Source organism: Cyprinus carpio, chromosome B24 (assembly GCF_018340385.1).
Source record: "Cyprinus carpio isolate SPL01 chromosome B24, ASM1834038v1, whole genome shotgun sequence".
NCBI lineage: Eukaryota > Metazoa > Chordata > Actinopteri > Cypriniformes > Cyprinidae > Cyprinus > Cyprinus carpio.
The window spans coordinates 16230577-16246408 of NC_056620.1; the positions used below are offsets into that span (position 1 = coordinate 16230577).

At 33.9% G+C, this 15832-nt stretch overlaps 1 protein-coding gene across 1 annotated transcript; it reads right to left on the reverse strand.

The window, feature by feature from the left end:
- Window positions 1-10266: 10266 nt before the first annotated feature.
- Window positions 10267-11695, reverse strand: LOC109079597 (60S ribosomal protein L22-like 1). Its single transcript, XM_042752093.1, has 4 exons — window positions 11620-11695; window positions 11131-11235; window positions 10617-10738; window positions 10267-10523 (listed from the first exon to the last, which is right to left on the reverse strand). Exons 1-4 carry the CDS (start codon window positions 11626-11628, stop codon window positions 10382-10384), a joined length of 378 nt encoding a protein of 125 aa, XP_042608027.1. The 5' UTR covers window positions 11629-11695; the 3' UTR covers window positions 10267-10381.
- Between the last annotated feature and the right edge of the window lie 4137 nt (window positions 11696-15832).

A 15832-nucleotide genomic window follows, 5' to 3' on the forward strand; every position in this document is an offset into this window, starting at 1 on the left:
AGCCTGAAGAAACAGGACTGAGGTCTGTAAACAGAACCAAATTGGTGCTTTATGATATAAAGGTTGATTTAACATTGACAGTTTACTGTTATTGGAACAGACAAACTGTGCAAACAATAATTAAAAATGTATATACTGTTTAGATATAGTCTTACTAAAGAAACAGAATATGTATCATATTACTTACTAGAGTAATAGATAAAACTAGATTAACAATAAATTTCGAACAGTCTTGCTAAAACAGTATACTTATTGTATTATTATATATTATATATGTTTAAAAAATGATAATATTTAAGATGAGCCTCAAACATCATCCTGTTTTGAAAATGTCTGTCAGAATTGAAAATTCTTGAATATTTCGAATATTTTATCCATTAATGACATATAATACAATGGCAACAGTCTATTACTAAAACAAAACAATATTAATATTGTATGCATTATGTTTGTAAAAAAAAATGTTGAATATTTTTATATTAAATTAATGACATCCTCCTGCTTTGAACATTTATGCCAATAACATATTTTAGCATAAAATGTATACTCACTATAGAAATTATGATATTTGAATGCATTTTAATATCAGTTGTATTTTAGTATCACTAAGACACTATTATAGTTTTTGTTACTGTTTTGAATTCGCTTAATTTTCTGCCTCCATGTTAATTTAGTTTAAAGTTTTAGTAATTTTGTGATGCCTTTTTGCCATTTTTATTAGATTCTGCTCTTTTAAAATTTGCCAATATAGTTTTTATTCATTTTTATTTCAGTTTTAGTTTTGGTTATTGTAGTAATTCAAGTTTATCTGAAAGAAAATGAGAAATGTTACCTTGGAAACTAGCTAAAATAAAATAAGTTTAAGGTTCTTTATATTTTATTTTATTTCAGTTAACATTTATCTTAAGTTTTATTTTTTTATTTTACTTTAATTTATTGTTTTAGTTTTTCCGTCATGAAAACTATAGTTTTTCCTTAAATGTCCAGGTTTTTCATAATTGTGGGAATTCTGATCCATAACCTTTTACATTTAATGTCATCATTTCAATATACTTTCTTCTGCCTATCTGCATGAGGCCTATTTTTGAACTGTCATCTATGTCAGTCTCCATCTGCTTCAATCCACTATGTTCCTCACGGCTTTCTTTTGTTTTTCCCTTCACAGATAGCATCACCACACAGTGCTATCTTGTTTCCTTCAATCTAATGCAGGAGACAAGCTACAGTTGCCGTCACAGACCCAAGATCTGCTGGATCTGCCTGTTGGTAATTGCCAGTCCCACTGCTGTGTCAGTGCCTGCAGGCTCTGTTTCATACAACCTGACAATATCTCATCTGTTATCAAAACAGTGTGAATTGAAGCACGGCTGACAGCAATTTACCAGATGATGTCAGATACAGAGGGAAGTTATATCCGCATTATCTTTGTAGAGAATAAGAGCAAGACACCAGTTATCAAACACTCTCAGGAGTCTCCATAATAGTGCCGTATTATAGACATTAAGACATAATTATATTGTGGTCTGAGTAACCCATTAGCTTTTCTGTTTCTCATTTCACCTGCCTGAATTAAGTGAATAACTGGAAATGGAAAAGTTTTTAAGCATTAAACAACCAAGAAAATCAAGTATTCCAGGTCACAGAAGACAGATAAGACCTTTCCAGTCAGCAATTCTGAAGCTACAATATTTTAAATATACAAAGTAATAATATGTGCACCGTAAATAATCTTCACAATTTACAGCTAAATATATAAGATACAGGCCGGCTCTCATCTTCTGTGTGTAGAAATGATTCATGAAGTCTTATAAAGGATCTCTGATTACATTTGCTCCTGACAAAAGGACTGATGTCATCAGACTCCAGAGCAAGGGATAGGAAACAGATTATAAGGAAGGGAGATGAATGGCATGTATATATCAAGAGAGAAGCCAGACATCAGTACAGTCACAATTACACAGAGCTCCAGCAAAATGCTGCTCCTTGTAAAAGATATCCAAGCCATAAGATTAGTATGCTGAAGTTAGAAGACTGATTTCGGCCAATCATAAAGTTCTGAAGGAAATTACACCATTATTCTGCGTTGCAGTGTTTCGAGACATGTTTAAATTTAACGTCACACATGCGCAAGGCCTACTGAAAAAGAAATGCGGCCCGGCGCAAAGGTCAAAGACTTCCATCTAGCAAATGCTTACACAGAAAAACAATTTAAAAAGCAGCGCAGTAAAATGCGAATAAGGTGTTCTGTCACTCAGAAGTGAAAATTTGTGGTTTTGAGATGTCATCCTGGGTGTGAACAGGCCTTTAGCATGAACGGTCCAAAAGAAAACGGTGTAGACTTTAAAGGTCATTTACAACGAACAGCAGATGTGTTTTTTTTTTTTACTGGGTTTACGAAAGTGGCTAATGACTATTATAACAATGCAGATTTTGAGAAACAGGCCATAAAAAGTGAGCACTGTTAGAGCAGATATGCATGAGCAGCTAGATTATTCAGTATTTGTTAGAAAGTAATTACCAACGATAACGCAGTGTGTAAATATAATGCAAGAAAGGAGACCAAGTGCGATTCAGTATGTTAATATTGATAGTAATGGATGTCAGTAAGATTTAAACTTGTAAGCAATGTCAAATGTCAATCCTGAGAGATTCTGAAACTTAAATCTTTAGATTTCTTAAAGCTTGAAAAAGGCTTGAATTATACACAAAACCCTTACATGCACATTAAGCATCTGAACAGTGCAATATTTTCAGCACCTCTGTCAATTCCATAGTCATACATAATGACAACATGCAATGATGTTTCTAATAATGAGAAAGAATGCTATACTATCATCAATAGTTTATTAGAAGAAACACTGAAATAGTGCACTTAAACTTTATATTTAACATCAGCATTTTACACCAAAAAATCCCCACATTTTGCATTTGTCTCCTGCATTTAATCCAAAAATATGTAGTATATGCATAATTAAACTGGAATGCAATAAGTCATTTAAATTGCGAAACTGGTAACCTTTCCATATATAAAATTGATGAGGATCTTCTGTGGTTTGTCAAGGGAGAGCTGAACGTTAAACTAAGGAGTGCTATACTGAGCTGAGCCATAAATAAATTGCTGTTAAAACAGACATAGAAAATACAATTTTCTCCAACCTGAGCCAAAGTAAAGCCTGCAACTGCTCTGTCCACTCTGGTTAAAACAAATAGCTCTGCGAATCAGAAGTGTCCAGTTTCAAATTGAAAACATTTTTCCTTGGCAGAAAAGCAGCAAAAACTCACCGGTGGGGATTTTACACTCTATTCTCCATTATGTCCAGCGGTTACAGGAGGAATCCAGACAAAGCTTGTAGAGACGGCAGGGGACATAATGCGGAGACAATGTGAATTATTTAGGCTTTTCTCCTTGTGATCAGAGCAGAGTTCATTATTAAAAGATGTGTTCGCCATTCAACAGCTGCCTAGGATGGAGCTTCCTGGACTGTTTTAGACTGTCATACACTGTTAAGCTACATACTTTACATTCCCCTGGTGAGACCGATGATATGGATTAAACAAAATTTAATCTACAGCCTTTACACAAATACAAATGATAATGTGGGTCATTAATATTGTGCAAATGTGCAAGATGATTCATAAAGAAGCAAAACAGGAGATCTTTTCTCCTAAGGCTTAAAAATATACTGCACATGATGAAGTGCAACATCAATTACTGTCATAATCAGAAAACAGACAGACTGTATAGTATACAGTTAATCAAATAACCTTGTTGCAGTCTGAGAGGTAAACAAGATCACTGACAAATTCAGCTGGTAGGAGACTGAATAGCCTCCCAAAAAAGACATGTGTCGTAGAGACACAAAGCCATCAATTCTTGTCTATGGCATTTAATTCATTTTTAATTACCCTGCCACTCAACTTCAATGGCTAAGACTCAAGTGGATCTCAGGTTCCGCAGGAAACAAATGTATCGACATGGTGACTGCATGCCAGAATGCAGCAAGTGTTTGCAACAATCGCAGCTCTCACTGCAACAGTGAACATGCTTATTCTGCAAAAACAAGTGCTTTCAACAACGATAATATAGGTCAAATGCATTTCAACTGCAAGACCAAACACTTTTCACATCTTCCCCATGCTAAGTCATATGTCAATCTTTCAAAAAAATTAAAAATTCACTAGCGTAAGTCATACCTGCAATAAAATTCAATGAAATGCATGTTTGCTATAGGCCTATGTAAGACTAATGATACACAGAGCAACTTTTTGAGCAATGTTGCCGTCATCGGGCAACCAGGTGATCGAAATAAGTATGCAGAAATTTGTGTCCAAGCAACATTGTGCAAAAAAAGTTGCCCCATGTATCATCAACATAACTCATCACTGAAAAAGGTGCCGATTTATCATCATCAATTTTTGTAATTATTTTTAGATTTAGTTTAGATTGTTTTTTTCAAACTCAACAATTATTTGTATTTCAGTCTTTAAAATTTCACATTTAATTCAATGTTACATGTAATTACTTTGTAATTAACTGTGGAATTTACAAGCACCTTTTTGTTTCACTAAAGAAAAAAGAGATAAAAAAAAAAGTAGTGTTCTGTAATATGACAAAATTGGTTTTGGCTATGCAATATTTTCTTCAAATATTTCCTTTATATGGCCTTGACTCCCACATCCAAACCTTGTCAGACTTGTTGACATACACTGTAAAAAATTATTTTATGGCTCAGTAAATAAAACAGGAAAAATCATGCATCTTTACTAAAAATATATTAGTAAAATTAAAAACTCCTGAATATTAAGTAAAATCTAAATATATACTCAATATTTTCTTGTAAATATTATACATCCAACAGAGAAGTAAATTTGACTTGTGATTATCTAGCATATTTACTCGAATTAATAAAGTACTTGAAGCAAATTTTAAAAAAATCACATAAAATTTAAAGCGAGGAATCTGCGCATGCGTGGAAAGAAAGGCTTCTCCATGATCTCCATTAGTTCTCGACAGGTAAGTAGGCCTACTATTTAAAACCCCATTATATTACGGGATTTTTACATTGAATTTATTCAAGAAACTTAATTTCATTAGATGATTGTGTTGTTATCACTTCATTATGTACCTTTGAAAAGTTTAGCGTGTTCTTGAGTTAGCTTTGTAAACGAGCGCCATATAAGCTAATGTTACAGTCTACGTAGCAAAACGATTTTCACATAAATATGTGAATTGTACGGTTGTGCATTGTTCTTAGGAAAAATACGTATGTCGCGGCCACGAATTAACAATTGGTGAACACGTTTTCATTCCATAATTTTATATAAAATCGTGCACAATATAAATCATTCCCCCACTCTCTAATTACTTTACTTAATTGTGCGTTGTTTATTAATAGGTCCCTTTTTTACTCAGTCGCGTCCACTTTGTAAATTACCATAACTCGTTCCCTTTTTTTAAATAAAAAACGAGTTAAAGATTATTAAAATATGGACACGATTAACTAAATTAACGTAGTTTAATGCAAGAAAATGGCAAGGTGAACTGTGATGCAGTATGTTTTAATGAGTTTGATTTGATTTAATATAGTGATGATGTTTCATTTCATTTTTTTTTCTTTTTCTTTTTTCTTTCTTTTTTTTTTTTGTTTTTTTTTTTTTACACAAGTTTAGTGTGATCTCTTTTCAAAGACTATAGTCTCGTTCTGCACAACGTCTGAACAGCCCCCAAAAAAGTACAACTCAAAGATAGCCACTGGTTCTGTAGTGTTTAAATAATTCCTCATTCGTTTCATCAAATTTAATTATGTGAAATGAATTTATGTGGAATGCAAATACTAAATAAACTTTTAGTTTAAAAATTTGCTGTTAACCAATTTATTTTGTTTGTTTTCATAATTGCAGAATATTTATCACGTGCATCCAGTCCTTCGTGCTGTCTTTGCTGTAAAACTGGTTGAAAAGGGACAGAAGTGAGAAACTTATTTACCCTCATTTGATAAAAAAACTGTTTTGAAAAAATAATTTTACATTTAGAAATTTCTAAAATTTCTGTTTCAGGTTTTTTTATTAGTTTAAAAACTTTATCAAATTCCCTTGGCCAAGGAGTTTTCTTGTTTGGGGGGTGGGGTCAGGGGCTTAGTTAACAGGTTTTATTTGTAACTGCAGTCTGTTAGTCATGTTTTGATACTGAGATTAATAAGCTGTCATATCTATGCATAGAACTGCTAATGTTGGAGTTGTAATGTGTTTAATATGCCATTGAACATGGATGTTTACTATTGCTTAAGCTGTTTAAACTATTTTAAAGTGATCTTAAGCATCATAGGTTTCTGTGTGCTGGCTATTTCTTGCATGATTTGTTCCTAAAAAAAGACTCTGAACTACACATTGTCATGGTATTATTTTGTGACATTATAACAGAAAAATTTTAATTACATTTAAATTAATTACCAGAACTGCATAAAACATGTAAAATGTATTTAAAAGAACAACTGATTTTACGTAATTATATCAGATTTGTAAGTGAAATTTACTCAATAAAATTTTAACAGGTCAAGTTACATGTACTTATTCGTTTTTTTATTTTTACTTAATTTAGTTAAGTAGATTTACTTAATTTCCAAATGTATTAAATTTACTTGAAAAATGCTCGTGCAAAAACTTGCCAAATAAAAATTAAGTAAATTTACTGATTGTTTTTTTCAGTGTAGCAGTATCTGTTATTCCACAATTTCTGTGAAAACAGAAATTAGACAATGTTCTGAAGAAATAGCTCTTGCCTGGTATTTCTTTACAACAAACCTGAATCTTGGCCAACTAGGCTAGGTCAGTGGAACAAGATTTTTTGTACATAACTGAAGCTGTCAAAGTTTATGTGACTTTAAAAGGAGACAAAAGATTTAAACGCCTGTATGTGGTTTGGTTTTTGTTAGAAATTAAATTAGACTAAGCAAAACAAATAGGGATTACAAAATTTTACACAAAAAAATAAATAAATACACGTGCACAGCTGTACATTTAACTTGAAATTTAAACAAAACTAACAGATCTCTGCTGACATCTGGTGGATATGAACAGATATGCGAAGTAAAAATATGACCGAGCATGTGGATTTACAACACGAGAACATAAAGTAACGCGAGTCATGAAGTTATATGACTGGACACGATCGGGAGTAATTTATTCAGTTAAATAAATGACTGAACAATTCAACTGAGACCAATGTGAGGAATATTAAACGCTTTGCCAGTATACTCACCGATAATAATGATCGTAATGGAAACCTCCTCAGACGAGCTCCATTTCTTGACACACTTACTGATACAAACGTTTAAGAACCGTGGGTACAGAACAAAATACGTACTTTTAATACTTATATTTATTCATACTAACATTTATTAGTATTTAACGTGAGAAAGGTATTGTAAATAGTTTTAAATAGAGTGATTTGATTATAGGACGCACGTGACGTACCTACTTAGCTATGCTAAGTGTTTTGATGTATTTTCTGTATTTGTGTAACTAATTTTAACCTCTATATTGAGCTTTCTCGCTAAGAGAATATACAATAACATGCATGCCACATAACAATATGATTTAATCACAGAGGAAGACAATGTTTTTACATGCACTGTTTAATCACGTTGAATGATCACAGATAATAAACGAGTTTTTAGCAATTACTAACAGTGTTTATTATTTGTGACCCTGGACCACAAAATCAGTCATAAATTAGTCACAATAAAAGCTTTCCATTGATGTATGGTTTGTTAGGATAGGACAATATTTTGCTGAGATACAACTATTTGAAAATCTGGAATCTGAGGGTGCAAAAAAATCTAAATACTGAGAAAATCGCCTTTAAAGTTGTCCAAATGAAGTTCTTAGCAATGCATATTACTAATCAAAAATTAAGTTTTGATACATTTACGGTAGGAAATTTACAAAATATCTACATGGAACATGACCTTACTTAATATCCTAATGATTTTTGGCATAAAAGGAAAATCGATCATTTTGACCCATACTATGTTTTTTTGGCTATTGCTACAAATATACCCAAGTGACTTAAGGCTGGTTTTGTGGTCCAGTGTCACATTTGTCTTTATGCATTTCTCTTGTGCATTATGTCCTTAATTTACAGCTTTGGATTCCTTTGAAGATTCTTGGTTGCACATGATCAAGTTGGTCAAAGCAAGTAGGTATTTGTCTCATGGTAACGTTTTATAAATTTAGCCTTTTCATAGCTTGCATGGTGGATGCTGTGCTCATTGCAGCCTCACACACATCTTCTCTGTTTCTCTGCAGATGCGTGGACTGAAAAGAATAGAAGGATGGTTTGTTTTTGTGCAAGGAGCTGGTGCGGTGCATGCTTCTCTTTGGCCGTGAGGTCATTCCTCCATCTCTTGGTGCAGCGCTATGACTGTGGCATTGACCTCTGGCTCGTTTCAGAATGATCTCCTCACGTCTGTGCTTCTCAAAGAGCATGTTCCTGTCCAAAGAATTGGTATGTTTCTTTAGTAAGTTGGATGATAAATAGGTGGATTTTGCAAGACAGCATGAATGTTCTGAAACCTTCAAGCCTGGTCTCAGTAAGGAGCTTGTAGAGGTTCTTCCATTCTTTTCCCTGTTGTTCTGGGGGCTTTTTGGTGCATATAATGGACTTTGCAGGGCCACAGCATGCAGTGGACTGGGATAGCGATACACTTCCATGCCCTGGTGACCTGGAAGATCAGAACGGTAGGTGGGTTGCAAAACAACTTTGGGTTGAAGTATGTCTGAAACATCTAGCCAGTGCGAGTCTGGAAACAGATCCGCCACAAATCGGAAACCATCTTTAGGAATCGTCTCATCTGAGAAATTGGAATGAACTCCTCTGTGCTCTTGTAATAAAATGTGTCGGCTCCTCTGAGGTTCCTCAACCACGAAACATTCTCCATCTCCGAGAGTGTTCTTGTATTTCAAGGAGGCCAAAGAGGTGGAGAGAGAGCTGATGGTTTCATCACAGTCAGAAGGGGTAAAAACATCCACAAAGTCACAAAAACCTGAGCTTGCCCTTGACTGGCTTTCCATGTGCGAGTGAAGTTCTTGGTCATGCCAGCTTCTTTCCGTCAGACACTGATGATGAAGCAGGTCTTCAAATGAATGACTGGAACATGACAAAAGTCCTGTGGATCCTCTAGCCTCATGAACAGCCTCTTCAGAAAAACTGCGCTTGAGCTTTAGTCTGAATGAGTCTTTATCGACCCAGTAATCATGCTGTCTCTGCTGGATAATCGTCGTCGTTGAATCTTTAGGATCAACTTTGGTTTTTCCCAGGGCCGTCTCCACCATTATTTTGTGTCTGACTCTCAGGACCGACAACTCCAGGAGTCCTGCCAAAGTAGCACGAAATCGCTCTCTGATACGTTTCCTCCCAGTGCTGGTGCATGCTGCTGCTTCAGTCTCTTCTCTATGCAGAGCATTAGATAACATCCTGGTAACAGGCTGAAGGATCTAACTCTGGCTGCCTTTCACACTGAAGGTCTTTATAGTGAAGTCACCCATATCAATGCAAATGCATTTAATTCCAGACATTTCTATTGCTCTACCTTTATATTGATAAGATTTTCACTCACCTTTGACCTTAGGTGAAGAATTTGTTAAAGATAAAATTTAATGCTATCAATGAGAGATTTAATTTTAAAAGCTAACAAGGTTAACATCTGGAAAATCAATATCAATGCCAGTGATAGCTAGCTCTTGTTATAGTATTATGTCATTGTGAGCATGAAAGCATTTTAACTATTCATGATTTTTTTTAAACAACTTAATATTAAAGACAAGACACCACAGGTAAAAATGTTAACTAATATCAATAGATGTTTTTTTACAGAGGGATTTTGGATATTTTATCACTCCATATATCAGAAAATACAGTCAACAGCCAGAAAAAAAAGACAGAAAAAAACTCTTGCCTTAATTTTGCAACAAATTTAAACAGGTCAAATGTGTAATCAATCACATTTAAAATACACAAAAGCTATAAAGTAACAAATTATAAGGCAACTAAATCGTTTTAATATTGCAAAAACACTCCTGCAATGATTGTTACCACTGTAATGATTAACAGGTAGTTTCATCACTACAGTATAATCTCTCTTATCAGACACCACTGGCTACATGTTAATGAATCTTTTTGAACTCTTTTACCTTTGTTCCACCTTGATTATAAATCAAGCCCACTACATGAAACATTTACTACCATTGAAAAACCATGACACTCAATTTCTGTGTATCATTTTATTTACAAGCAGATATCAAAACATGTAGCCCTGCATTTGAAGATGTGACAGCTCATACAGGATCTTGATACACTCAAACATATTCCAAGACAGAGCTTTCATTCATCAGCATCAGATTCATCATCTTGACTGATCTGGAAGTAGCGCAGCTCATAGCTTTCCTTATCTGACGCCACCACCCTCAGCCAGTCTCGCAGGTTGTTCTTCTTCAGGTACTTCTTTGTGAGGTACTTAAGATACCTGAGGAACATGGGGTTGTTAGTATATATACAAAGACTTTAAAAAGAACACTAATAATAAAAATAAGCCTGCCGAGTCAGCACAGAATCTCACCTTTTAGAGAACTGATTCTCTGATGTGACGCTGATTTTGTTCTTCTGACGCACAATTTGCACTACTTTTCCCAAGTTGCCCGTTTTGCCATTAACCTTCACCCTCTCTTTCAGAAAGGTTTCCTGTTAGTAATAAAACAGCATGACCACTAGGGAAGAGAACCCTAGGCATTTAACTAGGGAAGGGAACCCTAGTTAGGGCACAGCGTTAGTGATGTGACTGCCTGTACATAAATCATGACGGTCATTAAAAGATACTTTATTTAAAAAAAACAACTTTTTTGTTTGGATTAGAAACTAATAGTTTTAAACGACTATCATTTGAATGTATAGATCCTTGTAACAAGAACAAATAAAGCATTCATTTGGTTTTCTAGCCAATGCAAACATAACCTTTTTTTCAGCATAGAAATGACTTTATACCATGTCTGGAAATTTCATTACATTTTCAGGTTTTCCATGCCCATAAGTCATTTGTTTCTGTCATCAAGGTTTTTTTTTTTAATACAACTTACAAAGTTGGCAGAGTCAAGGATCCCATCCTCCACAGGGTGAGTACAATCAAGGGTGAACTTCCAGGAAACACCCTTTTTCTTTTTTTTCACAACAGTCTGCCTTTTCTAAAGAAACAAACATATATTTTTAATTTATATATAAATCCTAAATCAAACATCTACCTTTTCAGTTTAATACGGCACTCGTAATTCATACTTGTTTATAAATGTATTATTAATCTTATAAAAACAAATGACCACATTATGAAACTACAGTTCTCTCTCATCATGATAACCAAATGCGTTTGAATGGTTCTGTCACTCTAAAATGCTCATCCACGTGTCTCCCACTAGAAAGTCAAACTAATGTTTTAATATATTATCCTTTTTGCAAAAAATAACTCTGGTTAACATAGGACATATAACTGTAATATATTTCATATTTTAATCATACAAAACAAAAAATTAAATGCATTTAACAATTAACACCGGTCTCCGATCGACACATACCGGTGCCATCTTGGTGAGGTTGAAGTGGAAGGAAGTGGCGTGAGTCCCCGCAAGAGTTCACACAATTTTCTCGTGAGGAATTTTCAGCCCGTGTGATGAGAAATCGAGTCCCCCAGCGAAATCGAGTCCGCGTAGGACCAAGGCGGTAGCTGTTTTAAATGCCTGATCAAAAGTTGTTATCGCGATAGCTTGTTGTATGGCTAATCGGAGCTGCGGTAGCTTGTTGTTTCAAGCTAAAATAATTTAGTAAAAGCAACATACAGAATGTAATCGATAAAAATGTTTTTAAATGCCATAAAACTAGCAACATCTAATGAATAATGCATTGTAATTAGTTTTAATTTTCGGTTACTAGAACGCCTCAGCACAGATTTTGAATATTTTTTCCAGTTATAAAATAATAATAATAATAATAATAATAATTCAGTTGTGATGACTAAAACACGTTTACCCCACAAATTTAGAAGATTGTGGGATAGTAGAAAGATAGTAATAAAACGAACCTACGTACAATATATACACACACACACACACACACTTTGATTTTTACTTATTTTGACTTACTACCTAATTCATGTAATATATGATTATCTTTATTATTTTCAATAATGTAATAAGTACTTATGTTGTTATATATGGTTTTGCTTACAAGCAGTTAATGTATTGCAATTGCTGATTGTATATTATTTAAGAAACTATTGTTTTCAAAGAAAATCATACAGTAATTATCACACTATATAAATTCATTATGATGACAGAAATTACAGTTGTAATTGACTAACTCATATAACACAGTACATAAAATAGTACAACAGTTACTAAATCAGTAATAGTAAGTAAATAATGGTTGTTTGTGCACTGAAAGTAACTAAAAATACAGCTAGTTTATAACTGTTAATTATAACTTGCAATTATAATATAATAATTGTACAGAAATTTATGCACACTATCAATGTAAGACATTTATACATTTTTCAAAATGCATAACATTTCAAAGAATCTTTACAGAAAGACATACAGTTGTGTCTATATGGTCAAAAACACCCTCACTGTTTTAATAGTAGGTGCTAAATGCTTTAGTCTTCATACATACAACAAGCAAGCCAAAGGCAACAGTGGTAAATAAAGAAAAAATCCGTAAGATGCCGATACTGGAGTAAAAAAACCTTTGGAGAAACCAGACTAACCAAAAAACACTGGGGACCAGTTCTCCTCTGTATATTCAGTATGAACATTTGGTACAATGTCAAAGGTAGTTAACAGTGTTACTGCACTGATTCAGCTGTAAGGTTAAAGGTTAATTGTGCCATGTACAGGCAGTAACATTGTTTTCTCTGTGGCCCAGGTGATGCAGGCAGTGTTAGTGAAGAGTTCTAAGGTGCAGTCATCCATTAATGAATCCTTGCTGGAAACAGTTCATCCTATGTGAAGTCCATTGTGGAAGATTGAGCAATCCTCAGTCTCACGTAACTCTAGAGTGTCTCGGGACAGAGCCTCTGTGGTAAAGAGAAATATAAAAATGTTTAGGAACTGTAATATAATGATAACAATAATGTTTTCCTCTCTGCCTTTGTAATATACAGTATGCTGGAAGAATTTCTTGACATCATGGCAGAACGGGGTCAGAAGACATCAGAAGCAGGAAACATCAAAAATCACTGTTAACCGTAGAGCATCGGTTTACAATTCTTGCAAAAAATCAAGTTATTATTTATGTGTATGTTGTTATAAAAACAATTAAACAGACATAAATGTAATCTGTTAAACTCAGTCTATTTTGCATTCAAACATTGCTTTAAATAAAGAGGCAGGTGATTTATTTGAGCAGAGCTTGTTTTCTGCCCCCACTATTTGGAAAGGCTAATACGAAAATACAAATTTATATATATATATGTCCTATTTTCTATTAAACAAAAAAAACTTCTGCAATGAAAAATCTCCTTTTGATTTATTGTGCCTTAATTTACTATTAATTTAATTCATAATTATTCAGTTACTGAACGCTATTATAAAAGTATATGTGTTTGTTTATGTTAAATAAAAGATAAACTTGAGAAAAGAGTCGTATCTTCACTTAAAATGCATCTTGAACAATCGGGTCCCACCTAGCGAGGACCCCTAAGATGGCGGCCGTCGTGATGCCTGTGCGCAAGACGCAACGGACGCACTTGTCCCAAACGAAGGACACGAGACAGTTAGTAATGTACACTAAAAATCATCGTAAGATTTGCGATCGTATTAACTACCTGCACAATCCGTTCATATGGGAAAAAATAAGCAGATGGAGGAGTGATAAAAGCGCCTGAACAATGAATACAGACCTCATCTCGTGTCAAAGATCACGAGAAAAAAAGGTTTGAACAATCGGGTCCCCACCTATTTATTATTATTATTACTACTAACGTTACTACTATTATTTGTGTTGCGTCTTGCGCACAGGCATCACGACGGCCGCCATCTTAGGGGTCCTCGCTAGGTGGGACCCGATTGTTCAAGATGCATTTAAAGTGAAGATACGACTCTTTTCTCAAGTTTATCTTTTATTTAACATAAACAAACACATATACTTTTATAATAGCGTTCAGTAACTGAATAATTATGAATTAAATTAATAGTAAATTAAGGCACAATAAATCAAAAGGAGATTTTCATTGCAGAAGTTTTTTGTTTAATAGAAAATAGGACATATATATATAAATTTGTATTTTCGTATTAGCCTTTCCAAATAGTGGGGGCAGAAAACAAGCTCTGCTCAAATAAATCACCTGCCTCTTTATTTAAAGCAATGTTTGAATGCAAAATAGACTGAGTTTAACAGATTACATTTATGTCTGTTTAATTGTTTTTATAACAACATACACATAAATAATAACTTGATTTTTGCAAGAATTGTAAACCGATGCTCTACGGTTAACAGTGATTTTTGATGTTTCCTGCTTTCTGATGTCTTCTGACCCCGTTCTGCCATGATGTCAAGAAAGTCTTCCAGCATACTGTATATTACAAAGGCAGAGAGGAAAACATTATTGTTATCATTATATTACAGTTCCTAAACATTTTTATATTTCTCTTTACCACAGAGGCTCTGTCCTGAGACACTCTAGAGTTACGCGAGACTGAGGATTGCTCAATCTTCCACAATGGACTTCACATAGGATGAACTGTTTCCAGCAAGGATTCATTAATGGATGACTGCACCTTAGAACTCTTCACTAACACTGCCTGCATCACCTGGGCCACAGAGAAAACAATGTTACTGCCTGTACATGGCACAATTAACCTTTAACCTTACAGCTGAATCAGTGCAGTAACACTGTTAACTACCTTTGACATTGTACCAAATGTTCATACTGAATATACAGAGGAGAACTGGTCCCCAGTGTTTTTGGTTGGTTAGTCTGGTTTCTCCAAAGGTTTTTTTACTCCAGTATCGGCATCTTACGGATTTTTCTTTATTTACCACTGTTGCCTTTGGCTTGCTTGTTGTATGTATGAAGACTAAAGCATTTAGCACCTACTATTAAAACAGTGAGGGTGTTTTTGACCATATAGACACAACTGTATGTCTTTCTGTAAAGATTCTTTGAAATGTTATGCATTTTGAAAAATGTATAAATGTCTTACATTGATAGTGTGCATACATTTCTGTACAATTATTATATTATAATTGCAAGTAATAATTATATAACAATTATAAACTATTTAGCTGTATTTTTAGTTACTTTTCAGTGCACAAACAACCATTATTTACTTACTATAAATGGTATAAATATAATGGGCATACTGACATACTTTGTGTAAAATTAATATAATATTCGTTTTACACAAAATAATAATATAGTACTGTATATAATACAACAATAACACGGTTCTGCACAAGCAATTGCGTTATATAATTTAGATTAACAATGTAAATTTACACAAAAAAAATATACATACATACATACATACACACACACACACACACACACACATCTCACACACAACACACACACACACACACACACACACACACACACACACACACACACACATATATATATATATATTTGTGTGTATAAACTAACCTAGCAGCCTAATCGGGTAGCTGTATGCTATGCTGGTACGCGAATAACAAACAAACAAAAAAAAAAAAACCGAGAAATGTTTGATTTCACAACCTATAGCATCGGCTATATTCTAGCCTATGAAACATGTAATTTAAAAGACATTA

Excerpts from the sequence above, each read along its gene's own strand:
- LOC109079597 (XM_042752093.1), bottom strand. Across the intron at positions 10,739-11,130 it reads TCCTTGACTCTGCCAACTTT|GAAACCTTTCTGAAAGAGAG; the intron begins GTAAGTTGTATT and ends TATTACTAACAG. Across the intron at positions 10,524-10,616 it reads GAGAATCAGTTCTCTAAAAG|GTATCTTAAGTACCTCACAA; the intron begins GTGAGATTCTGT and ends CATGTTCCTCAG.